Source organism: Stegostoma tigrinum, chromosome 15, assembly GCF_030684315.1.
Source record: "Stegostoma tigrinum isolate sSteTig4 chromosome 15, sSteTig4.hap1, whole genome shotgun sequence".
Lineage (NCBI taxonomy): Eukaryota > Metazoa > Chordata > Chondrichthyes > Orectolobiformes > Stegostomatidae > Stegostoma > Stegostoma tigrinum.
Genome location: NC_081368.1, coordinates 50520402 through 50547208, shown reverse-complemented (window position 1 = coordinate 50547208; position 26807 = coordinate 50520402). Strand labels below are relative to the sequence as shown.

General features: G+C 40.4%; 2 protein-coding genes across 11 annotated transcripts in view; both read right to left on the bottom strand.

Moving 5' to 3' along the window:
• Positions 1-21750, bottom strand: part of hdac8 (histone deacetylase 8) — a 71395-nt gene extending 49645 nt beyond the window's left edge. For 3 of the 7 annotated variants that reach the window (XR_009446712.1, XM_048544446.2, XM_048544447.2), the window contains exons 1-4: positions 21544-21750; positions 18519-18571; positions 13608-13738; positions 6662-6803 (exon numbers count right to left, since the gene is read on the bottom strand). Coding sequence is in view for 6 of the 7 variants with exons in the window: in XM_048544446.2 (XP_048400403.1) it covers positions 6662-6803; positions 13608-13738; positions 18519-18571; positions 21544-21654 (437 nt within the window). In the remaining variant the exon portion in view is untranslated. Of the gene's footprint in view, positions 1-6661; positions 6804-13607; positions 13739-16122; positions 16458-18518; positions 18572-20346; positions 20522-21543 lie in introns of those variants that run through there. The other 4 variants (XM_048544449.2, XM_048544451.2, XM_059651480.1 and 1 more) reach the window with 4 other exon arrangements.
• A 1235-nt stretch (positions 21751-22985) lies between these two features.
• The window catches only part of phka1a (phosphorylase kinase, alpha 1a (muscle)), a 110732-nt gene continuing 106910 nt past the window's right edge, over positions 22986-26807 (bottom strand). For all 4 annotated transcript variants that reach the window (XM_048544440.2, XM_048544441.2, XM_048544442.2 and 1 more), the window contains 2 exons: positions 25442-25642; positions 22986-24416 (listed from right to left, as the gene is read on the bottom strand). In XM_048544440.2, the coding sequence (XP_048400397.1) occupies positions 24243-24416; positions 25442-25642 (375 nt within the window). In that variant the 3' untranslated portion in view covers positions 22986-24242. The remainder of the gene's footprint in view (positions 24417-25441; positions 25643-26807) is intronic.

Here is a 26807-nt window from a genome sequence, read left to right as displayed (position 1 = left end):
AACCTGTCCATAACCATGGTTTTCATGCACTTTCAGTAAATGAGAACAGGGTGGGAGAGATAATCCACAAATCTTTGCAGCATCATCCTCATAGCAGAGTTCCCGGATCAAGATATATAATATTTTTGACTTCACTTTCAAACTGGACAGATTGTAGAGCTTTCCATCTGATCTAATATGGAGGTATATGCCTTCATATCTGCTTAAAGGCAATGGTTCGGATAATGGAGAATAAAATACCAAGGTAGGGCTGGGACAGGGACCAGCTTCATTCTATTTTTCACTCAAAGTCCTGAAAGTAGTGTTATAAAACTTTAATACATTTTTGTTAGGAAGGAATCAAATGTGATTGGGGTATTTAGGTGGAAGCAAATAGATGTTACGATAGATTAAGCACTCAATGAGCTTTATTTCTGCGAGACGGATCTCCTAGTCTGCTTGATGCTCTCCTACAGTTTGCTATCAGAGTTGAGCAAGTACAGAAATCTTGCCCTCAATTCCTTACAAGCAGAAAGGCCTCAGCAAGGATAGAATTCCAGATAAACTGCTTAATTATGTAAAGTCTCACCTACATTCACACTTTCATGGTCTCTGTCTTCTTCATTGGAGGACACGGTCCATTCCACAATGCAATAATCAAGTTACACAGAAACAAAGAAAATAGTGGAGACATAATAATTCCAGGAGATCTTAATCCTCAGCATTGCCTGGGCAGCAATTGTTAAGTGTCATGCTGCAAAGACTCCAGAGCACAGTGTAGTTTCTGTGCTGGTAAATCCATACTGGACATGATCATCTCCATATGCCAACTACAAGGATTCTAATTTCCTTTCATCAATTTCACATGAACACTGCTGACACAGCAGGACTCCACAGGATTCCAGAGAAATTAGCTCTGTACAGAAGGGAGGTGATGGCCCAGTGGTATTATTGCTTGACTGTTAATTCAAAGACCCAGATGATATTCTGGGGAGAGAGATAATGGGAACTGCAGATGCTGGAGATTCCAAGATAACAAAATGTGAGGCTGGATGAACACAGCAGGCCAAGTAGCATCTCAGGAGCACAAAAGCTGACGTTTCGGGCCTAGACCCTTCATCAGAGAGGGGGATGGGGAGAGGGAACTGGAATGAATAGGGAGAGAGGGGGAGGCGGACTGAAGATGGAGAGTAAAGAAGATAGGTGGAGAGAGTATAGGTGGGGAGGTAGGGAGGGGATAGGTCAGTCCAGGGAAGACGGACAGGTCAAGGAGGTGGGATGAGGTTAGTAGGTAGCTGGGGGTGCGGCTTGGGGTGGGAGGAAGGGATGGGTGAGAGGAAGAACCGGTTAGGGAGGCAGAGACAGGTTGGACTGGTTTTGGGATGCAGTGGGTGGGGGGGAGGAGCTTGGCTGGTTGTGTGGTGCAGTGGGGGGAGGGGATGAACTGGGCTGGTTTAGGGATGCAGTAGGGGAAGGGGAGATTTTGAAACTGGTGAAGTCCACATTGATACCATATGGCTGCAGGGTTCCCAGGCGGAATATGAGTTGCTGTTCCTGCAACCTTCGGGTGGCATCATTGTGGCAGTGCAGGAGGCCCATGATGGACATGTCATCAAGAGAATGGGAGGGGGAGTGGAAATGGTTTGCGACTGGGAGGTGCAGTTGTTTATTGCGAACTGAGCGGAGGTGTTCTGCAAAGCGGTCCCCAAGCCTCCGCTTGGTTTCCCCAATGTAGAGGAAGCCGCACCGGGTACAGTGGATGCAGTATACCACATTGGCAGATGTGCAGGTGAACCTCTGCTTAATGTGGAATGTCATCTTGGGGCCTGGGATGGGGGTGAGGGAGGAGGTGTGGGGACAAGTGTAGCATTTCCTGCGGTTGCAGGGGAAGGTGCCGGGTGTGGTGGGGTTGGAGGGCAGTGTGGAGCGAACAAGGGAGTCACGGAGAGAGTGGTCTCTCCGGAAAGCAGACAGGGGAGGGGATGGAAAAATGTCTTGGGTGGTGGGGTCGGATTGTAAATGGCGGAAGTGTCGGAGGATAATTCGTTGTATCCGGAGGTTGGTAGGGTGGTGTGTGAGAACGAGGGGGATCCTCTTGGGGCGGTTGTGGCGGGGGCGGGGTGTGAGGGATGTGTCGCGGGAAATGCGGGAGACGCGGTCAAGGGCGTTCTCGATCACCGTGGGGGGAAAGTTGCGGTCCTTAAAGAACTTGGACATCTGGGATGTGCGGGAGTGGAATGTCTTATCGTGGGAGCATATGCGGAGGAGGCGGAGGAATTGGGAATAGGGGATGGAATTTTTGCAGGAGGGTGGGTGGGAGGAGGTGTATTCTAGGTAGCTGTGGGAGTCGGTGGGCTTGAAATGGACATCAGTTACAAGCTGGTTGCCTGAGATGGAGACTGAGAGGTCCAGGAAGGTGAGGGATGTGCTGGAGATGGCCCAGGTGAACTGAAGGTTGGGGTGGAAGGTGTTGGTGAAGTGGATGAACTGTTCGAGCTCCTCTGGGGAGCAAGAGGCGGCGCCGATACAGTCATCAATGTCTGGGGACCTGGGTTCAAATCCCAACACAACAGATGGTGGATTTTGAATTCAATAAATCTCTAGAATTAAAATTATAATGATGTTGGAATAACCCATCTGGTTCACTAATGTCCTTTAGGAAAGGAAACTGGCATCCTATCCTTGCTTGGCCTGCATATGACTCTTAACTGCCCTCTGGGAAATTAGGGATAGACAATAAATGCCCTCATCTCATGAATTATAAAATATAGAAGTTAATGGAAGAAGGCAAATGTAAAACAGGAATCTAACCTGAACCTGCTCCATCCCTACTGGGGAGATTAGAGCTCTGTGGATTAATCCTCTCTGGATTACTGGGTTGCACTCCAGGTGACGCTTTGAACATTGATCAATGCTAAGAGCAGAGTTGCTCTCATCCTTCTCTGGAAAGGACAATGACAATAACACAGGTTTTGAAAGGAGCTTCAATGTACTGAAATAGTCAGATGTAGGGGTATCAAAGGTAGGAGTGACGATTGCAGCAGAACCTCGGACTGCTGGTTTATATTAGAGGTGGAAATAGGTGCCCCTCCTGATGGCATTAATATGACAACAGAAGTTTACCTCAGGGACAAATGTAAACCAAGATTGCAAATGGATGCATTTAATCTCAAACTGTTTCCGGGTGAGAGGCTGAGTGAATGGATAGGGAATGGAGTCTGAGCAGGAACCAAAAACAATACGTTCATTTTTTTCCAATATGTAACTGCCACAATCTTTGTTTGTCTTGTATTGGACATTGGATAAAGAGGCTGGTAAACGTGTCAATGGTGGAGGAGTTGAGAGAAGTACAGATGCGTTTGAGCTGGATATCATCAACAACCAATGCTAAGCTTTTGGTTCATGTTGCCAAATGGAAGCACATAAATGAGAAATAGGATGTGTGAAAACTTTGGCATTGGTTCCTTGCTTTATAAAGCCAAGGTTCCCATATGCTTTCTTAAAAGCCTTATCAACTAGTCCTGCCTTCTTTAATGGGGTCTTTGTTCTTCTAAGCCCTTTAAAATCAGACCATTTGGTTCTGAATGGCATCATTTTAGATGTGGTATCATTTCACGCAACATTCATTTCATTTGCAACAGCTTCTCTTCCTGATCCCATTCTGTTACTTCTGGCATTCCTTTCAGGATCTATTCACGGCAGCCCTCCTAATTAAGCATTGCATCTAATTCCAGACACTAAAAACCTGGAAGGAGATTTGTCAGAATTTTATGAAGGACAAAAAAATGAGCTACGAAGAAAGATTAAAGCAGAGATGTGACGTTGGGAGATGTGATACAGCTAATGAAATTCATGAAGCTTTTGTTGCAAGTAAATAAGGAGAAACCATTTCCATCTGCACAAGGATCAGTAAACAGAGGACACGTGATGACCAGGGGCAATAAACTCAGAGCTGACATGATTAAACTATTTTCAAACAGCAAGTTATGGTGATCTGGATTTCACTGCCTAAAAGGATGCTGCAATCAGAATTCATATCTGCTTTCAAAGGGGAACTGGATAGATACTTTAGCTAGAGAAAAGTGCAGAGCTTTGAGAAAGGAATTTCAAGTTTGAAGAATTGAACAGCTTGATATATGAGCTGGCACAGGAAGGTGGCTGAATAGTCTCCTTCTGTGAGTTAAAGTTATGAGAAACAAAGTTTAATTTACAATTCAAAAAGACATTCTCCTGAGCTTGACCAGACAGATGTATTAAAGTGCCACCAGAAGCAGCAGGATTACAACTACAACTCCAAATTATTACAGAAACCTAGGATAGCTGGTGTAGAAGTATGACTAAAACCACAACAGCAAATAAGATATCCCAAAGAAAAAATTTTTAAAACGTTTAAAAAAAAATAAAAACTGAGTCAAAGAACAAAATGAAAATGTTGTGGGCCACAAGTTCTGGTTTCTTGTGGCTGAATAGGACATTCAAATATGCAGCGCTCTGAACATTACCTTTTGTAAAGGAACATTAAGTAGATTTGGTAAAATAAATAGTGGTATCTAGAAATCAGAAGGAACCCACAGCTCCCATTAGAAAACAGCAAGTAGCAGGCTAAATCATGTGACAGCAGTCCAGACATGTTAATGCAAACATTGCTTCTTCATCTGAGACAAACAGAATGGTCTGGCACTCGCGGACTTTCACAAAACATAATTCTTTCCTACCATTGCTATGCAAATGCTTACACTCAAGTGGTGTTCCCCAAACTGAGGCGGATTGGTGAGTGTGTCCACTTACATCAGAACACCCTGTGACTCACCAGTAAGCACCACTTGTTGCACTTTCCAATGAGTAAGCCCAGTTGTAATGGCTGTTTGATGTCCAGTTGGGTTTCAGCTGATAGGTGCTTCTACATGGTTACTTCATTAATCCCACATACCAAATGTTCTCTCAGTGTCTCATTAAGGGTTAAACCAAAGGTGCATGCCCCTGTCAGTCATCTTAACCTAGTCAAAAATCCTGTTACAGGCTCCCCTGGTTCTCAAATTGCCGAGTAAAACTGACGGCATTTCAGCATTAGAGACAGCTCGGGGTCATAATATTCCTTAACTAAATCCATCAATTCTTGAAAGGTTTTCATATCTGGTGCCTCAGAGAAAGTTAGATTCCTAACAACCAGAAAAGCTGTGAGTCTACAAGCTGACAGGAGAATTACTCGTTGCTTTTCATCTCACGAATGTCATTTGCCCAGAAAAAATAATGCATTCTTTCCACATACTGGTCCAGGCTTCGATGGCAGGATGGAATGAGTCAAGCTTCCCAAATAACAGCATGATGCCAGAAATTCTTACCCCAACTCAAGGACTAGTGTTACCAGAGAATTTCTTCAGGAGCATGTTTTTCTTTTGTTGCTACTGAAATAATTCCACAGATGCTAGAGTCCTGTCAGTAAGTCACCCTTTTTTTTAAACATGTGACCAATCCCTGACACTGATCCTATTCACTCAGAACCAGCTATCAGATGTCAGAATATCTGACATTCCTGATCTTATCCATCAGCCAGGGCTCCCTAATTAAGCCAGATAGCAGACCCAATCAGGGAACTCATATTCTATGAGGTCCACCTGGATGACCTTGTTACAATCACTACTGTACCTTCTGGAAATCTTCCAATGGACTAATGTAAAAAAAAACTTACAGGCAAACTCGGTCTGAGAACACTTTCCTCCCCCAACATTCTCTCTCATCTCCATACTCTTCTCTTTGTCTCCCTCCTCTCCTCCACAGTTTTTCAGCCAGATGTCAAAAAAGCACTAAATTTAAAGGTAACAACTGCCGATAATGTTAAGAGTTTTCAGTATTCCATAGTAGTGAACAGTGATTTTGGGTGGAATGTTCAGTGTATTTAAGTATTATATGCTTGGATCAACATAGGAGGAAGAAAGGAAAATGCTATTGACCCAAAACCCTTTTTCTTTCAAATCACCATTCTCTTTGGGTTTCTTATCCTCAAAAATGCTAGGAATCCAGATATGCTTAAGTGATAAGTATTGACGTTTTTGCCAAAAGAAAACATTGGCAAGAATGGTTTCAATATTAAACTTCCATTTTCAAAACTGAAGCAATATCAATGAAGAAAGCATTTACTTTGCCAGTTCTGTTTGATATATCTCTAACTCATCTATCTATTGGCCTGCCTTAAATTAAAAAAGATTAAATTTAGGCAACACAAAAAAGACTAAACATGTAAACACAACCACAAAAAAAAAATCAGTGTTACTTTTCTTCCACTCAAGTATTCAAGACCTTGAACACAACTTGTATATTTTATTTGAATATAACTTTTGAAATTCACCCTTGCTTATTCCAAAACTATTTTAAGCAAAGCTATGGCAAATGAAGTGTCAGACTATAACAAAATATGTTATGGTTGAAAATTGATGAATCCTAGGAAGTTGGGCACACTGACCACATTCTGACCGAGCAAACCAAATATATCATAACTCTTACTCAAACTATCAAGTCTGTGCCCAGGCTTTTGGGATTTGCCAAGGCTTTAAATTAAAAACTTCAATGAATGCATTAATAGGCATACAAGAGATTTCAATTAACTGAATATTATTTCAAAATACTTAAAAATTCTTGATTTTCTTATTATGTTGAGTGAAGGAATTATTTTCCGGGCACTCACTTCTTTGCATGATGCCAGCCTCCAGGCCAGTTTACTGCCACCTGACATTTTTTGTCAATCAAGCACTGAGCAGCTGTAAGAGTGGCCCCAGCTACTGCCGCAGCATAATCAAACACTCCCTCTGCTGCAGGACAGTCATAACCTGAAAAATACAGAAATCAAAATAAATTATCAACTGAATGAACTGTTAAACCAAGTCAACTGCAGAGGACAACAGATCACACAAGGTCTCATCACCGGACGGACAATTTTATTTCTTCTTTCTTTAGTTCTTTTCTCTTCACCAGTGGCCACTATTTACCCAGTTTCCTGAGTGTTGAGTCCTTTGTGAGGCATGATTCCACAGCTACTGCTTGTGGTAAAGTTCTTCAATCAAGTGGCTAGTACTAAAGCATGGACTTTGAAAGTGCATTGCTGCGCAGCTGCAGAAAAAATCATAACAATGCCCATTTCTGCCTTCAGCCAACATCTGCATTCTCAGACAAGCAGCATGAGGCCTGATCCATTTTCCCTTTACTAACTCATGGTTACTGAAATTAATTTAGCATCTGTACCATTGTCTGTGCTGAAATTAATTGCTCCAACAGTTATTAGTTAATACATACTGATAACTGAATTACATACTGTACAGATTTGCTACTTGCCATATAAATTCATTGAGCTGTCAAGAAAATTACATCCATTTCTTTTTTCAGGCTTTTCAATGTTACATACTACTTTCTGTGCTGGAAGGAACTTTTATACAATCTTCTAGGTTTCTTCTGTGCTTCATTTAACCACAGGTACCATCATACATTACATATCAAATCAGAAATTTCAGTCTCCCATCGCAACATAACTTATTCTTCCATTTCCCCTTCCCCAAGGGGAACTCAAGGAAATGAAATGAAAATCAGAGTGCAAGTCATATCCAAATCACTTTTGCACAGCTAACAGTTACTTGTCATGCAGAAGAAATGAAGTTGTTTTGCGTTAAAGAGCTTCAAATGAAACTTGACCTGAAACAATTGACTTTCTTCAGACTCAAAACATGAGCTAATGCCTCATAACAGCGTGAACTTCAATGTAACATTCTGCCAAAATGCAAACCTCTCAACCTTTTTTGGACAGTCCACACCACACTTTACCTGTAGACTTAAAGAATAATAGGTCATTCTTTTTAAGAGATAGTAGGAACTGCCAGTGTTGGAGAATCTGAGAGAACGAGATGTAGAGCTGGATCAACACAGCAGGCCAAGCAGCATCTGAACAGCAGGAAAGCTAATGTTTCGGATCTGGACCCTTTTTCAGAAACCATGATTTCTGAAGAAGGGTCCAGGCCCGAAACGTTAGCTTTCCCGCTCCTCTGATGCTGCTTGGCCTGCGGTGTTCATCCAGCGCTATACCCTGTTATCTCTCACTCTTTTTAAGCCATTTTCAAAGACAAGTAACCATTGTAATTTTTTTGTTCTAAAAACCATATAGTTTTAGGCAGCATTTAGGACGACATTATGAGCAATGGAAAGATCGGTCCCTTTAGGTTATGTGGGTTTCTCTACTGTTGACAGTTGAGCAATAGCCCAGCATTAAAAACAGATAACTGATGCACTTCAGCACAGAATTTTTTTCCACATTGTTATAAATCAAAGGGAAATTACAGTTTAAATAAGGAGTGAATTATACGTCAGCATGCATCAGGTTATTCTAAATAAGGAAAGGTTCAAACTCAACTACAGAGTTACATTCAAATGTAGACAACTCATGAACAGCTCATTCCACTTCATTCAAAAACAAAGCTTGAAACCTTAATTTCTACACATGATTTGAATCTCGTTCTGCAAAAAAGCAACAAAAAATTTTTTGTTTCTCTCATCACTTCCAAAGTCAAATGGGAACCATTTGTACAGGGGACATCGGGTTGAAAGCACCAGCCTGGTTGGCCTTTCTCTTTTCCCAATATTGGCTGGTAACGAGTACACAGAAGGGGTTTTGTTAGATCAGGTTTAAGTGAAAGATAATGAATGTTTTGTGCGCTGAAATTCCACTATGCTGAAATTGGGCCAGCTTCTGGATAACCTGACTGACACTAATTCTTATTTATGGAGTACTGCAGGGCGCAGTGTGGGGCTGTGTAACAACTAGCAACAAAGAAAACCCTGCAACACCAGCAATGAGAAAAATAGGAGACACAGAGTTTTTCAGAAATTCATCACCATAAAGAAACCAGGAGGGGTATGTTCCTCAAAGTCAGCCTGCTTTCAGGTACTGCAGTATGACAAGGTTAACTTCTTGAGCACTAAATCTCCATACAAGTTGTGAAAATAAGGTACTGTGGCAGTCAAGAAAGGGGCAGAAATCAGTTTGAACTTTTGGCAACCAATGCAATCTCTTGTTTACACATTCATCGATCGTGATGATTTCAAAGATATACTATAACACTTTTTATCACTGTGTACAGGTGTTTGACCATTTGGGGTGACTAACAAATATCTTCCAAATTTTCCAGACCTGGGGTCAAAGCTGGGTTTGATCTGATTGAAAGAGTCTGACCACATTTTATAGATGAATACGTAGGAAGTACTCTCTCACTATTTCAATGCTGTTTCTAAAAATCAACCATCAATCTTGAAAGATAAGGATTACTTTCAAAGCAAAGTACTTGTTCACACATTACCCACACAATCTATGATTTGAGATTGTTGCCATTCAAGGACAAAATCAATCTGCATTATATGAGAACTCAATCACAGTATTCTGACAGTGTTATAGGAGGAGGCCATTCTGTACATTATATCCGTGCTGCAAAATGCTTTACTAATATTCGCACAGAAGCACAGACATTGAAGCAAACATATTACAGCACAGAAGACAAAACATTCAGCCAATCAGACAAAACTTTTATACAACTGTGTAGCTTAGCCCCATCTCTAAGCCTGTTTTCTTTCTCCACAAATATTGTTTGCTCGTATATTCAGCTTCCGCTGCTGTTTCAGTTAGTGTTCACCATATCCTAACCAACAGCATGAAAAGTATTTTTTTTCAAATCAATTCCAGCATTTGTTTCGCACTGTTGTAAAACTATATCCTCCAGTTACCATCTAACTAAATAATCTTTGGAATTCAGAACATTTTTAGTGGAATGCCCCTTAAGTTTAAGATCATAAAAAATAGTAACAGGCGTAGGCTGTTCAGTCCCTCAAACCTGCTCCACCGTTTAATAGGATTATGGCTGAACTGAACATTCCTCACATCCATTTTCCTGCATTTTCCCCATAACCTTTGATTCTCTTACTAATCAGGAATCTGTCCATCTTATCCTTAAATATATGTAAGGACTGTGACACTACAGCTTTCTGTGGTAAGGAGTTCCAAAGACTCAACCTTCTGAGAGAAGAAACTCCTCCTCATCTCGGTCTTAAATTGCCGACACTTTAGTCTGAGTCTATGCCACCTGGTCCCGGACTCTCCCATGAGAGGAAAGATCCTCTCAATGTTTACCCTGTCAAGCCCCTTAAAAATCTTATATGTTTCCACGGGATCACCTCACATTCTTCTAAACTCCAGTGAATAGATTCCAATATGTTTAGCCTTTCCTCATAAGGCAATCCTCCATACCAGGGATCATTCCAGTGAACCTTCTTGTAAATGTCTCCAACGAAATGATATCATTCTATAAAGTGAACCAGACATGGTCTCACCAGCACCTTATACAGTTGCAGTATGACTGCAGTAGAAAGCTAATAACATGCTGGCCTTCATCACAAGAGGAATTGAGTATAGGAGCAAAGAGGTCCTTCTGCAGTTATACAGGGCCCTGGTGAGACCGCACCTGGAATGTTGTGTGCAGTTTTGGTCTCCCAATTTGAGGAAGGACATTCTTGATATTGAGGGAGTGCAGCTTAAGTTCACAAGGTCAATTCCCAGAATGGCGGGACTATCATATGTTGAAAGATTGGAGCGACTGGGCTTGTATACTCTTGAGTTTAGAAGGAATGAGAGGGGATCTGATTGAGACGTATAAGATTATTAAGGGATTGGACACTGTGGAGGCAGGAAGCATGTTTCCACTGATGGGTGAGTCCAGGACCAGAGGACACAGTTTAAAAATAAGGGGGAGGCCATTTAGAACAGAGTTGAGGAAAAACTTCTTCACCCAGACAGTGGTGGATATATGGAATGCTCTGCCCCAGAAGGCAGTGGAGGCCAACTCTCTGGATGATTTCAAGCAAGAGATAGACAGAGCTCTTAAAGATAGTGGAATCAAGGGTTATGGGGATAAGGCAGGAACAGGATACTGATTGTGGATGATCAGCCATGATCATAATGAATGGTGGTGCTGGCTCGAAGGGCCGAATGGCCTACTCCAGCACCTATTGTCTATTGCCGCCTTGAAATAAGTGCCAGCATTCCATTAACCTTCTTAATTACCTACTGCAGCTGCTTGTTAACTTTCAGTGTTTCATGCACAAGTATCTCCATGTTCTTTTGAGTGGCAACTTGCTTCAGTTTTTCTCCACTCAAATAATACTTTGTTCTCCCTTCCAAATGAAGGGCCTAGGCCCGAAACGTCAGCTTTTGTGCTCCTAAGATGCTGCGTGACCTGCTGTGTTCATCCAGCTCCACACTTTGCTATCTCTAATTGCACATTTTCCTCCACAGTATACTCCATTTGGCAACTTTTTGCCTATCAATATCTCCCTGTAAACTTTAAACTTGCCTTTTCACCTATTTTTGTGTCATCTTTAAATTTTGCTGGAATACATTTGCTTCCTTCAACCAAATCATTAATATATATTGTGAACAGTTCAGGTCCCAACAATGATTACTTAAAAGGAGCACAGTTTTGTCATTTCATGTAAATGGACACCCTCATCCTTGGCATCATCTCAATAAGCCCACTTTACAGTTTCCCTCCACCTTTATTTCCCTGAAGAATGGTACACAACACTAGTTGCAATATTCCAACTAAATAATGATTTGAATAGATGTAAGATTACCAGTTGGTTTTTAAAATCCAGGACTGAAACAAAAAGACACTAGAAAGACAATTTGAAGCTCTCTGTGAAGCATGATGGCATTCACATTAATGAGTTTCCTGAGCATTAAAGTTCAAAAGAACTTTTTTAACACAGAGGTTGAGGTGATCAACATTTGATTGGTTTTTGTTTCCAAGTATAAACTGCGCATGATTATCAGAAAGCTGCAATAACATATCTGCAATCTGCTAAATGGGTTTCATGCAAATGGATACAATTTTTACATATTGGACACCTTCCATACTGATTTTACGGTGCATAATACATATGCACTTTTAAATCCGATTACTTGTATAAATCATATTTCTAGTCATATAACTTATACGAGAATTTGGTCTGCAACCAAAGTAGGATATACTGACTAGAAATATTGTTACAGACCAAATTCTTGTGTAAGTTATATATTGTGGGACAATGCAAATAAAGAAAAACTGCACACTACCTATAGTTTCTAGGAAGCTGGAGACAAACAGAACATTTCATGTCAAAAGCATTGTGTTTATCTGAATGCAATTCTTAACACATATGGACTTAATCAAAAGAAAGATCCTACAGAGCAAAGACATAAATGAAATACATTTATGAAATAGACAGAAAATAAAAGGTCCAGTGGGTCTGTCCCATTCAGCCATAGGTCATCATGCTCATGTCGAATGGCCTCCTTCCACACTATAAGACTTGTCTGATATTGCAACTTGGGAACACAACTATCAATTCCCCATTCAGAGTAGCCATATAATCACTTAGGAGAAGCAAGACAATAGATTTTTTTTAAAAAACACGGGGAATTTCAGGGGGAAGAATGAACTTCTGCTTTCATAAAAACATTGTTGTCATCACTTTTACAGTATTATTGAAGTTACATAATTACTAATGAAGGAAATATAGCAGGAGAACACCATCACAACAACTGCATTCTGCAATTACTTGTCCTAAAACTCAACATTCCTACAGTTATTTGCAGTGGGAATTTATCAAGCACAGACTAAGTGTCGGAGTACTGGTTAGAAGAATCTGATACAAATCCTGAAGATTAATTTCAGAACAGTTTAGATGGAGCTTTGGAATTGGTAATTCTTTTCACTTTGTACAAGCTGATGAGTAGTCAAATAAAGCCTACAAGAACAGATTTAGAAACAGACGTAATGCCAGAATTTACACTAATTGAATACCTCATTGACTTTGCACTGTGGATTACAGTGTTGTCCTTTTGCCCTTTTCCTTAGCTCAGTTGCCAGGATGTTCGCTTGCAATGCAGTGTGATACCAATAGCATGGGTTCAATTCCTGCACGGCTGGGGTCACCATAAAGGACTCTCCTTCTCAACCTCTCCCCATGCCTGTGGTGTGATGACCCTCAGGTTAAACCACCAGCAATCATTTCTTTAAAGAGGGAGCAGCCCTTTGGTCCAGGAGGGCTACAGCTACATTGCTTTCAGTGTTCCATAATCCAAACCAGACGACAGGAATCAAATGATATCAGAGATAATGGGAACTGCTGAAGAATCCGAGATAACAAAGTGTGGAGCTGAATGAATACAGCTGCCCAAGCAGCATCTTAGGAACACAAAAGCTGATGTTTTGGGCCTAGACCCTTCATCAGAAATAAAATGTCTCTTCTCTTCCATTGACAAAATTTCTAAATGAAGGAACTCAGCAATCTCAAACATCTCTGATTACCACCATCATACATTCATTCAGCATTATTCTTTATTACGTTGGCAGTACAATTTAAGAGGTCACAGGTGTGATAAGGTGAGAAATGCACATCCATGCAACAGCAGTGAACTATTCAGATTTGAACAGACTGTAAAACATTTAACCCTTCATCTAAGCTACTGTCAGAGATGGTGACGATCCTTTTGAAGAATAAAATCACAATAAAAGGACAAAAAGCATAAATATTCAAAACAGACAAATTAGAATGTTTACCTAGTCCATACTCTGCAGACTCAGGGTCATCATCATCACCATCCTCACTGATTTTCTGTAAATGCTCTAGGTAGGCATCTGTATGGAACATTGCCATTTCTTCCATAGAAGCCACTCGGGGTTCAACAATCCTGTTGTAAATAACAAAAACATCAGAAGCAAGCACATTTCAATGCTTCCTCTTCATGATGCAAAGCACCATATGCTCCATCCAAGTGAAACACAGATTTACTTATCCATGATTCAATTTAGTACACTGTGTTTATTGTTCAGAACATGGTGTCTTCTACATTGGGGAGACCAATGTCGAATGGGTAACAGCTATTGCAACATCTTGAATGTCACTAAGTGTGACCCCAAGCTTCTGGTTGTTTGACATTTTAATTGTCCAACTTGCTCCCATGCTGACTTTTCTGTCCATGGCCTGTTACAATATTCTATTAAACTGATGCTTGCTAAGGAATAGTACCCTTCAACTTAACACTCTACAAATTTCTGCGCTCAACAGAGTTCAACAATTTTAGATTGTAACCGCTGCTTTCACCATGTTCCTGTGTATTTGTCCTTTTGTTCTGCTGGGTTGGTCTTGTCTAGTTTCTTCCTTTATCTCTTCATGCCACCGTTTTTAAGTAGCCAAACAAACCTCATTTGGACACTCATTTCCATCTCTTTTGCTGTTGTACAATGGAATCTTTTGTTGTCTAATTTCTGCTGGCTTCCACTCTAGCACAGATACTCCCCTTTTGTTTTTTTTCCTTCAGTGCACCTCTTGACAGACTGGAGTATCTCCAGTATTTTTATTTTCTTTAAAAACAGCAACTTGATAATTTTACATCTTCTGAATCAATTAACCTGGAATCTAATTGTTCACTAAAATATAATTTGGCTTCTGGTGTTTGGCCCCCAGTCTCCATATCGACAGTATTTAGACTAGCGAATATACACACCATACTTAACAGGTACTCAAGATTTTTAAACTGCCGTATAATTACAGTTGTCAACTAAGCAGTGACACAAAACAAACTACCTAAATATAACACTCTGCTACTTGTGTGTCTAAGTAAATCAGTGCATACTATTAAAGCCTATATATTCCAACAAAATATGATTAGTTGAACTCAATACTTCAGTGGGTAGTCTCAAATATCAGTGTGATTTAAAGAATTCAACCCATTCAAAGATGTTTTTGCACACCTCTAGTGCAGGTGGGACATGTGGTCCTCCTAGCTCAGAGGAAAGAGACCTTCACTATCGGAGTGATAAACAGTTTTGCAAACAAAGAATCTCTGTGCTGAATTAACTGATCTTAATAAGTGCTGCAACTGGTATCAATGTCACAAGGATAACAAAACATTTAGCCATGATCCTCACTTAATCCTACATCAAATAATTTGCTGCTAACATAAACATTTATCCTCTGCCAATGCTCACTATTGAGAATCACACATCAAGTACAGGCTAGTACATGTCTATTTCAAGCTTTTGTCAGCGTACTGAAAAGTGGTTTCTCTCTAAGGTGGAGGCTTCTGGTAATAGTAGTCATACATTGCCCTGGATTGAGAAGTGACAAGAAAGTAGATAGAGAGGAGTTGTAGATGGGAATTGAAAAGTTTTAGAAACTGGACACAAATTAATGTCCAGCAGAGACGAGCATTAGGATTATTGCTGACAATTATTATTATTAATGATCTGATAGAAAAGTTGAAAGTTTGAAATGAAAAAGCTTATTATATAGCAAACTTTGTTTTAACTGTCACTTTTGATAAATTATATACCTCAAATACTGCAAATTTATAGTATTACGGCAATGTCTGAATAGTCAATTGAGGGTGCAAGAGTGAAGGCTCTTTGCCAGTAAGTTTTATTTAGCAAAATACTGCAGTATTATTTAAGTGGTTTAAGATGGAATAAAGTATAATAGTAATGAGCATACCCACTGGATTACATTTCAAATACTTAGTGTGTTTTTTAACACTGATTGCATGGACCTCTTGATCATCTGGTACACTTCCAAACCTGTTGGTGCTGGTTAACATAATGTTTGCTGTATTATAAACTCAGAGTATTAAGACTGTGGATGAAGCTGGATGTATTGCACAATTTGTTGTGATCTCAGTCAAGAAGCATGCTGATAAACAGTTTTCTTTTGAAAAGGAGAAATCTTAGTCACTTATTGAAAGCACAAAGCCACAAGATTCCACAGTTTAAGCTAAATTACTTTTTATTATGCAAGTTCCATCAATACAAACATTGAAAACTGTCTTAGGTAACCACCCATCTTAAAAATACAGAATTAACACAAGTTAAACATGAATTAACAGATAATTTTCACTCACTTATAAGCTATAAATTATACTATAAAGCCAAGAGAGTTCTTACAAATTGCCTCAGCAGACTAACTGGCCTAAATGTCATAAAATTGCATTGACAAAATTCTTCAAACTGCCTTCCTCATGAAAAAAATCAGTTTCTACAATTTATACTGATCCACAATATGCAGCAGCACATAACCAACCTGAATTCTACAGCTCGGTCTTCTTCAAAAATGGCATATGACTCCTCAATTCTGTTTATGACAGTCTGGATGATGTAGCTTCGCCAACGTTAGCTTCAAGAAACAGCTGCAGCAAATGCATACTTGCCTGTTCTCAACTTCTGGGTCAGGCCTGTTTTCTTTGATTTGCCAGTATTGTAATTCTGGATGCATCATCCAAGTTCTGGTGGCTTTGTGCCATTTTATAGGAGTACAGACATTGCAGATTCCTGAGAAGTTCTAATTTTCATTCTTAGCTTCAGTCTTAGTTTCCTTAGAAATTGGAAGGGTCAGTTTCCTTTTTTAATTTCCTTTGCCTATTCAAGTGTACATCAAAAAATGTAAGTTTTGAAATCACAGATTAAACTCGTGATTGGCAAAGGATGTTCCAGATGATTAAATGCACTCTTACACATGTGAATGTTAAATGCAAATACACCCTTCAGGGAAAAGCTTTACAGAATGTGCAGTGTGTGATACTTGTATATTCTCACATATAGATCTCTAAAGATCTGATGAAAAATCACCAAGATCGAAATGTAACTCTCTCACCACACGATGCCAGACCCGAGTTGTCTCAGATTTCTAACATCCGCAATATTTTGTTAGTAATCAAGATTAATTAATAAAGCTTGGACGTCATCCTTTAAAGAACAGCAGATTGAGGGGCAACACAATCAAGCTTTAAAAGGTGATAGGAGAGAATATACTATTGTCCAAACTTGAATATTTGTTCCAATTAAATACAATAAGGAAGGTGCAGAGGTGACAATTTAAGTTGTAAATAGCTACATCTAGGTTATATATCAAAAGCCAGCTCTTCTCCTTTGGAATTGTGGACATCTAGAAGAGGTTTAGCCCACAAATGTTGATTTATGGACTTCTTTCAAGGATGACTGGACATCTTTCTAGCTTGTGTAGAAATCTCCTGTGCCAAAAGGTTGGCACTGGGTTTGAATTTGTTTGTTATCCTCTCTCAGGAGACCACATGGTTTTTGGCATGGTTGGAGAAGTGTGTTTATTTGTAATGTAAAAAGTGTCATAATTGTGTAACGGACTGGATAGGCTAGAGGATCTCAGTTCTGTTGTTTATTATTTTTAAAACAAAGCACAATCAGCATCTATGGAACACCTTACAGCCTCTGGCGAACTTAGCAGGAATTGGGAAGCTGGTTACTGATTTAGCCATCATCTCAGTGAAACCTTTGACATTTGTAAGTTTCCTCCATCACAATTCTGGAATAAGTAACCCTGAAGAATTGCAATGTAATTTGTATATTTCTTGCTTCCCTTTTCATATTGGTGTATTTTAAAACCAACACTGGGACCATTCTGAGAACAGGTACGTAATGCAGAATTCAAACAGAATAATGAGTGGTAATCCACTGAACCAAAACTTTGCCATCTCAGTAATTTTGGATTATTGTACAAAATTGTCATGATACAAAGCTCTAATTTGACCACATCTAGGTATTATTCACAGTTCTGAGCATTACACTTTAGAGGAGAAAGATTGGGCTTGAAGAGATTACAACACAGATTCACCAGCATGTTATCACTGCTTCAAGGAGTCTATTATGCATGATTACATAAAACCAGTAATCCCTGGAATACAGAATGCTAAGCAAAGATTTCGGTGAGGGTTTCAGGATTTTTAAAATAACCAATGGATACAGAGAAACATTTTCTATTGGTGGGAGTGTTTAGGACAAAGGTGCATAATCTTAAAATAGAACCATGCCATCAGAGAACTTAACACACAAAAGATAATACAAATTTGTTAACAAAAGGCAACACAGGCTAGCTCAATTAATATCTTTAAGAGTGAAACGCTTTTGTTTGTGCAAAGATACGGAGCAAGAATATTAGAACACTAATTCCACTGCTAGAAAAATAGGAACTGTGGTCCACTTAGCAATCATGCCACCTGCTGGTGCTCACGCAGTTTCTACCACTCCTAATGTCATTATGATTCCTCCACTCACTGCACTTTGTCTGTGTCCCTGCAGGTGACAGTTTGGGAGAAAAAGCAAGCAGAATGCAGAAAGTGGACAGCAAGGGCTCAGGAAAGGAGTGGTGAGTAAAGCGATGAGCAAGGGTTTGGACAGGGACAGCAAGTGGGTAAGCTCAAAAGGACTGCTGTGCAGGAAGTTTGACTAATAAGGGCAACAAGCATGATGCAGAGAGATGGGTGGCACATGGAGGTGGGCAACAGGCACACAATATAAGTACTGGAAAAAGACTGTCCTTGTGCTGATGGATGGAGTGGCTGCTGAAAGGGCACACGCAACTATCTGGTCAGCAGCAGTGGGCAACCATATTAGAAATATGAACTTGATGCCTCGTCAGATAAATTTTGGTAAACGAAATAGCTGTACCTCATGTATTTCAGCAACCCATAAGAAGCAATCAAAGAATGGACCATACTAGCCTAGAAGAAGAAAAAAAAAATGAGTTAGGAGATGGCAAAAGAAGGCTAGTAATTTACTAAAATATGTCCAAAAGCCATCAATTAGTGCAAGAAATGTGCCTAACTTAGAACTGTGTTTGCAATTTATTACATAATAATTTGAGATCGTGCCTATTCAGTTAAGAAAGCAATCAAGCAGATGCTAAGCATTTCCCCAAAGGGAAAACAGGAAAAAAAAATGTTAAATTGCAAGCTTCTCTGCAGTCACACTCAGTAATCCTATACATAAGTTTAACAGAAGTGATAAGAAACAAGTAGCAGATATTTCGTAACAAAAACAGAAATTGCTGGAGAAACTTAGCAGCTCTGGTGGCAGTGATAATGGGAACTGCAGATGCTGGAGAATCCAAGATAATAAAATGTGAGGCTGGATGAACACAGCAGGCCCAGCAGCATCTCAGGAGCACAAAAGCTGACGTTCCGGGTCTAGACCCTTCATCAGCGGGCTCTGAAGGGTCTAGGCCCGAAACGTCAGCTTTTGTGCTCCTGAGATGCTGCTGGGCCTGCTGTGTTCATCCAGCCTCACATTTTATCAGCTCTGGTGGCATCTTTGTTAACAGAGTTAACATTTCAAGTCAAGTGACCCTTCTTCGGTTAATCTGTTATCTCTGAGTAAAGGTAATGTTATGAACTGTTTTTTTTTAAATTCATTCATGGGATAAAAGTGTCACTTGCTTGGGCAGCATTTATTGCCCCTCACTAATTGCCTAGAAGGCAATTAAGAGTCAACCATATTGCTGTGGGTCTGGAGTCACATGTAGGCCAGAGCAGATAAGGATTAGTTTCCTTCCCTAAACGACATAAGTGAACAAGAATGGGGGTTTTTCAACAATCAAGTATAGTTTCATGGCTACTTAATTCCAGCTTGTTCACTAATGGGGGCTCACTCAAGTCCATAAAAAAGTCAGTTGGGCAAAGTGAGGCCAGCTGCACAGAAAGGTGGTTCCAGCCAACAAACTGGAGTAAAAATGTCAGATTTTGAGTTCAATGAAAAGAGGGGTAGCACCTTTTGTTGGAAGGGCAGAACTGCAGACACCACTGAATGAGATGTTAATGGGTTGACATCCCACCATAAGGGCATGAGAAACACGAGGGAGGCAAAAATAAATATTTGACTGCTGAAGATATAACTACTTGGAGATGACCCGAAAACAAAACAATGCTTCAGAGGCTCTCCAACCAGGTGGTCATAGCCATCAGTGACTTGGTCATGAAAGAACAGGCAGCAGTGGCCACAATGTCCTGTTGGTAACCATGAAGGTCATTATTGCCTCAAACCTCCTCATATTTTCCCCTTCCAGTGATTAACTGTAGACCCGAGTACACCTGAAAATTGTCACACACCTCTCAGGCCACATACGACATCTTTACTTGCTGGAGAGCACATTCACTTAATAATAAAAATGACTTTGTAGGAGCAGAGGCCATTGGATTTCATTTTTACCACTTGTCTCCAAACAACACGGGGCATTATCAGTTTCACCCACCAAGACACCCGGTGATCGGTCAGTGAAATCCAACAACAGGGACAGTTACCACTTCCTCAATTGGTTCATTTGTTTCCTAGCAGCTGGCATGACTCCTTCACTAACTCAAACTGCCTCATACTTTTATTTCACCACACCCTAAATATTAGTGATGAATCATAGTGTTCAAGAAATTCCATGAAAAGATAAAAACTGTCCCCTCTACAGGAGTTCCAGATAAAGGCAGATAGGAAAAAGAAAATCAGTCACCTGCTAAACAGGACAACAAGGTGGTCATTAAGCTTCCAAAACTGTGAATGCAGACTATGGACCAGTCAGACGGTGTCTTTCCATACCCTCTTGCAAGGGTCTCCATTGTTGTAGTCTACTGCACTCTCCCCAGTATGCCCTCCATAGAAGTGTGGAGCTCAAAGATGGTGGAACCCTGGAAGGAACCAGCTCATCAGGGAGGAGTACTAGCAGTTGGTAAACGAGAAGAAATTGCACGTGGAGGCAGATAACACTGAATGGAGAAACAGCTCTGCAGCATGAGATGACCTCCACCTACCATTCTCCAGGCCACCCCTTGTGTCTCTCTCTCGTGGTCTACAGTATTAGATCCAAGTCAATATCAATTAATTGAGCATCTCCCACATCTTGGATGCCAGCAATTCTGTGACATTTTGCTTCACTCTAGCTCTACAGAGTGCCTTTACAGAAACCATGGATCTCCCCCTTATGACAACCAACAAAATAAGGAGCCAGCTGCACACGAGTACCCAAATGCAGGAAAACAAAGATTTTTTTCTGATAAAGGGTCTAGGCCCGAAACGTCAACTTTTGTGCTAAGATGCTGCGTGGCCTGCTGTGTTCATCCAGCCCCACACTTTGTTATCTTGGATTCTCCAGTATCTGGAGTTCCCATTATCTCCGATCACTATTCAAATTCATCTGACTCCTCATTTAATCTACGTACATTCCAGTGTCTATTAGCTTCAAGTGGAAACCTGTCACTTTATCAATTATGGCATGAATTTGATCAGTTTCTCACTGGGGCTAGGCTTCAGAGCCTCAAATAAACCCAGCCACTTACCCATCACCCCGGCAGAATAATTAACCCAAGATTTCCAACATTTCAGGCAATGACTCTATCCACATCTTACCCTATAGATATTAACAGTTTAAATTACATGGTGGGTCGGCCAGTACTCCAGCTCAGGCCTGACATTATAAACCAGCTCCATCACAACCTGCCTGCTCTCATGTTCAGGATCTCGATAAAGGCAAGTTTCCCATGTTCCACCTTCACTACCCTGTCATGTCGCTTTCAACGATCTGTAAAAAGGTGTTTCTGATCCTCTAATTTTTTTTTAAAGAGTCCTATTAATCGTGTGTGAGACGGGGTGGGAATGGTCACATCTCCGGAGTCCCATTCGGACCTGGCGGGGCCTGGAGCTGCAGCCTTACCCGGCTGGTGACTTTGGAAAGGGAGTCGCATCTCTCGATGTAGCCGGGTGTGTAGATGTAGCAGACATTGCTTTTGGTGGCGGTTGAGTCCAAATCCACCTCCGGCTCCATCTGCAAACGAGAAACCGCTCCCCCCGCGGGCAGCCGGACGGCGTCGCGCCACCAAAAAACCGCTCCCCCCCGGCAGGCGGACGGCGCCGTGCCGCCAGACAATAGCTCCCCCCACCGGCAGGCAGTCGCATTAAAATCCTGGCCTGTAGAAGGGAAGGTCTCTGCCACTTTCAGCAGCAATCCGCTGTTGATTGTCGGAGTAAAGGTGAAGTAACTGTGCACTGGGCCAGAAGAGGTCCCTGATAGACCAACGGATGACATGTTTCTTGAAGGGTATGTGTCACGTTTGCCTTTTGTCTACACTTTACCGTCTTATTTCAGAATAACGTGTTTAAATCCTGAAACGAAAGGGAGCTTAGATGATGGAGAATCCGAGATAACAAAGTGTGGGGCTGGATGAACACAGCAGGCCAAGCAGCATCTTAGGAGCACACAAGCTTTTTTTTCTGGTCTAGGCCCGAAACGTCAGCTTTTGTGCTCCTAAGTTGCTGCTTGGCCTGCTGTGTTCATCCAGCCCCACACTATTATCACGAAAGGGAGCTGGCAAGCTTAAGAAACATGAATACATTAAAAGCGCTGATATGAAGTAAAAATGTGGAACTCTGGAATGTGTTCTCAAGAAGATATGTGAATGATTCTATGAAAATAAATGGATGTGACTCCTATATAGAATAGGAGGTAAAGAGATATTAAATGACAAGTTGATGTTACAGAACCAAAGTGAATGGAGTAAGAAAAGAAACTAATAACTAAAATTTGGCTAGTTATGTCCCGTTGAAGTTCTGCTCCGTATTCTTTGCTCTAGGTTCCATTGCCCATCTGTCCCCGCCCAGCATCAGCACATGAGATCTAGGTAAATCCTAAGGTGGCTCAGCAGTGAAGTACTGATGCTTCACAGCACCAGGGACCCAGGTTCAATTCCACCCCCGGGCGACCGTCTGTGTGGAGTTTGCACATTCTCCTTGTGTCTGTGTACGTTTCCTCCTGCAGTCCAAAGAGGTGCAGGCAATGTGGATTGGCCATGTTAAATTACCCAGTGTTCAGGGATGTGGAGCTCAGGTGGGTTGTGGGGGATGGGCCAGTGTGGACTTGTTGGGCCGAAGGGATTCTATGATCCGAACTTGATTCACACGTTCATTTGGTGGAGGTTGGCCCACAGTGCCCTGAGGGAGGAAGTTCCAGTATTTGGACAGAGTGACTCTGAAGGAATGATGAATATATTTCGCCTGCATGCTGAGTGGTTTAGAGGTATTGTCACAATACTTGTTTTTAAATAAAACAGCAAAATATGAGCATAACAAAATACATTTATAGACAACTTCATTGAATTCATAGTTTTAATAAAAGCTTTTATAAACTAAACTGCAGGATTTTTGATGAGGTTGGAAAAAATATTAAAGTGATGAGTGACTGATCTTTTCTCTCTTGTATCTGATACAGTTTAAGGCAATATCAGTGATCAGAGTATGACATCTCTGTAAGCATCATTCAAAACATTAAACACATACTCTTAACTGCCAAACAATTTTATACCACTTCCTTACAATGTTCATTTATACTTTGAAGTACCAGCCTCTACAAATTCTTGCATTACACATACAAAATTCCTATAATCGAGCAGCATAATGATTGCAATAGCAAACCAACTAAAGTTCATCAGACTTGAATGCCCTTGTGTTGAAATGATATAGGCACATTAGAATAGCTCAACCAAAAGCAAACTGTTAAACAGGTTGCAAAATAGCAAACATATCATCAAAATAGATATATATTTCTCTTCTTTATGATTTTTTTAAACCAAAGTGTACTTTGAAAATTAATCTTACAGAATGCTCTAGATAAGACAGTAACATTACCTTGATCAGTACTGTCAAAATATAAATTTCTTTTTAAAAAATACAGAAAAGGAAATGCAAATCAAACACCAGGATATCTAAAATTTTGCTTCGAGATGAGAAAAACAATATTTTAAAATTATTGAATCCTGAGGTTAGCTTCATTAACTCTGTAAAAGTAGTGTAATCTTAATGTGTGTGTTGGATGTCATGCAATGAGACATCAGGATGGTCAGAAGACGTGCTTGCACGCATCACTGAACTTATCATTTTGCTAACATAAATTAAGATGGTTTCAATAAAAAATACACTTCTCAACATGTATCACAGTATTTTTAGTATTGTTTTTAAAAAGGAGTTTATTACAGGGTTAGGTACTTTAACCATAAGCTGCAATAAGTGGTTTTCCAGCCCAAGAGTGTGCAATAAATAACATGCTTTTAGCCATGTGTAAACATTTGGCTTATTTAATGACACAACTTATCTGTACTTGCTATTATATTTTAAAAGATGTGTAAAATCATTTCAGATCTTGGCCGTTTTGTGTTGAAAGGACATAGTAATGTGCGCTTGATTTAAGAACTTCATTTAGTAATTTCTTCTTGGCAGCTCTAAATGATGTAACATAGACTTCACAACTTTTGGATGAACAATGCTGGTAACATCCAAATTTAATGCTGTGCATTATAGGCCTTGGACACAGCATTTGTGTACAGTCTTTTGATTTAGTTTTCATAAATAAACGTGATCAGTTTACTGCATCGTGCACCCGCTATCAGGTAAGAATTCATCCACATGTATGGCTACAGCCTTCAAAAGATAGGTCATGGAACCAAAGCGACCACTTGGAGCACTGTCATATAGCAACTTGCAAATTCCATTTGCAGGATCCTTTTCCAGCATAACATCATCAGCACCCAAAGCACTCTATTGATAAAGTGAGAAATACAATTATACAATTAGAAAAGTAATGAACAAAGTAAACTTCAAAGCTAAGGCTCAAGTTGATTTTGGAGATGTGTGGAAAATGGAAAACATGGGCTGGAGGTAAATGAGGTCATACCACCTCCCCCCCAGCCCCCAACACAAACACACGCACACACAGTTATTAAAAGGTCAACATGGGAAAAGAACTGTCCTGCAGACATGTAACGGCTAACCAGCCCCTTTATTAAACTGAAGACAGGAGTTTGCTTATCAGGAACAGGAGATAGCTGCTGATGAATCACTGCTGACAGCATCAGTGGGACTGATGGTCACAACTGCTATTATATTGGGATCTTCAAAAGGGTGTACCGCTGGATCCCATGAGAGGGGTAATTGTAGGAAAGTTCGGGGAGGTACTAACCAGGCAGAGTGTGGAATGCTGAAAGCTGGGGATAAATGTGGGGGCAAGGGTATCTGATAAGAAAGGGAGTGTCCTTGGAGGTATCATCAGATCTCTACCCATACAGTATGTGGTGACCCGTAAGGCTGGCAACCTATCCTAGGGTTTTCCCACCATTGGGTAGATCCTGGTGACATAAAGGTGAGGCCTTTAAATAGGAATTAATTGCCCACTTAAAGATTTTACTGGCAGCAGGCCATCAAAGGACTTTTCTGCTGCCACAAGAACTGTGGTGAGGGCAGATAAATCCAGCCGGTCTGCCCACTATCTAAATTGCTCCTGCTTTCATTTCTGCCAGCAGTGGAGAGTTAAATTCAGCCACAGAGGCTCTACAACTTGCTGTGCTCTCTGAAAAATCTCCAAAGACTAGTCTACCTCGGGATTGTTGGAGAACAGGAAAGAAAACAGGAGCTGAGAACAAACGTCATAAGATGATCCCAATAACTGAACACAAACTGACTTTTGTATATTATCAGGTCCTCCCTCCAAACATTCTCATCAGCCAACAGGACGGTAGGGTCAGGAAATAAGAAATGCATTTCTAAATGTAAAAATGAAGTTTTACCTGTTCTTCAATAAATAAATTATTTGCCATGTGTGCAATGCGATCAACATAAATTATTTCACCAATACTGTGTACTTCTGTATCAGCCAGCATTGAGAGGACAAGGATAGTTTCCACAAGGAGCTGCCGATACTCTGGCTGAGGCACACTGTTCAGGAAAGTTTCCACCTGAACAGCAAATTTTATTTCACCAGGTGTCATCTATTCAGAAAGAAAAAAAATGCAGGTCAGATAAATCAAATGTTCATCACAGAATCTGTTTAAAAGAAATATCAGATTTTTTTTGGCTGATGTAATGGAAGGTTCTTGAGGACAGTGTAGATAATGTTTTTATGGATTTCCAAAAGACTCACCTGGTTTTCTGTAGTGGTCAATAGAATAACCATTGCTTGTCTTGCTAATAGAGTCATGACTTATACTTTAACAAAACACAATTTCAACATTTGAAGGTGACACAAACTTTGATAATTGTGAACTTCAAGGACAGTGACAGACTTCAAGAGGTCACAGACTGATAGAACAAACAAACACAAGGCTGATTAAACTTAATGCATAGTAGTGTGAAGAGATGTGGTTTGGAAGGTTAGAAAGCATGAGGAGAGGCAAGATAAACAGAAAAGTACAATTCTAAATCAGGTGCAGGAAGAGAGATCGGGCATACATACGCATAAATTGCAAAAAGCAACAGGATAGGTTCAGAAAGGAGTTAAAAAGGCATTTAGCATCCTTAACCTTAAATTTGAGGTGTACAGGACCAAAGTCAAAACATTATGTTGAACCTTTACAAATTGCTGATTGAACCTCAGTTGCATTACCGATTCAGTTGCATTACCGTGTCCAATTCAAGATACTGTGCTTTAGTAAGGAATTTAAAAAGATTCAGAAAAGATTTACAAGTTTAGTTTGGGGTGAGGGACTTTAAATTTGAATAGATAGAAGAAGCTGTGCTGCTCTTATTAAACAACAGAAGATTTAGAGGAGAATCAATAGACATATTCAATATTATGAAAATTTTGGGTAGTGTAGAAAGAGGGAAAGGGCTCTCTTTGACAAAGGGGTTCAAGATTGGAGGGTTTAGATTTAGATGACTGGCAAGAGAACCAATGGTAACATGAAGAAACTTTATTTATGCATATGCAGTCACACTCCAAGGAGATGCTGGAGGCAGATTCAATTTTGATTTTTCAGAACGGAATTGGACAATGATCTGAAGAGTTGTCCTTTTTTTTAAAGAGAAAGAAAAAGTCCGAAGTTATGGGAAAAAGGCAGGAGCGTAGAATTGGCAAAACTGCAAGTACAGCCTGTGCATATTCAACAAGTCAAATGGCCTTTTTCTGTGTTATAACCATTCCATGATGCATACTAC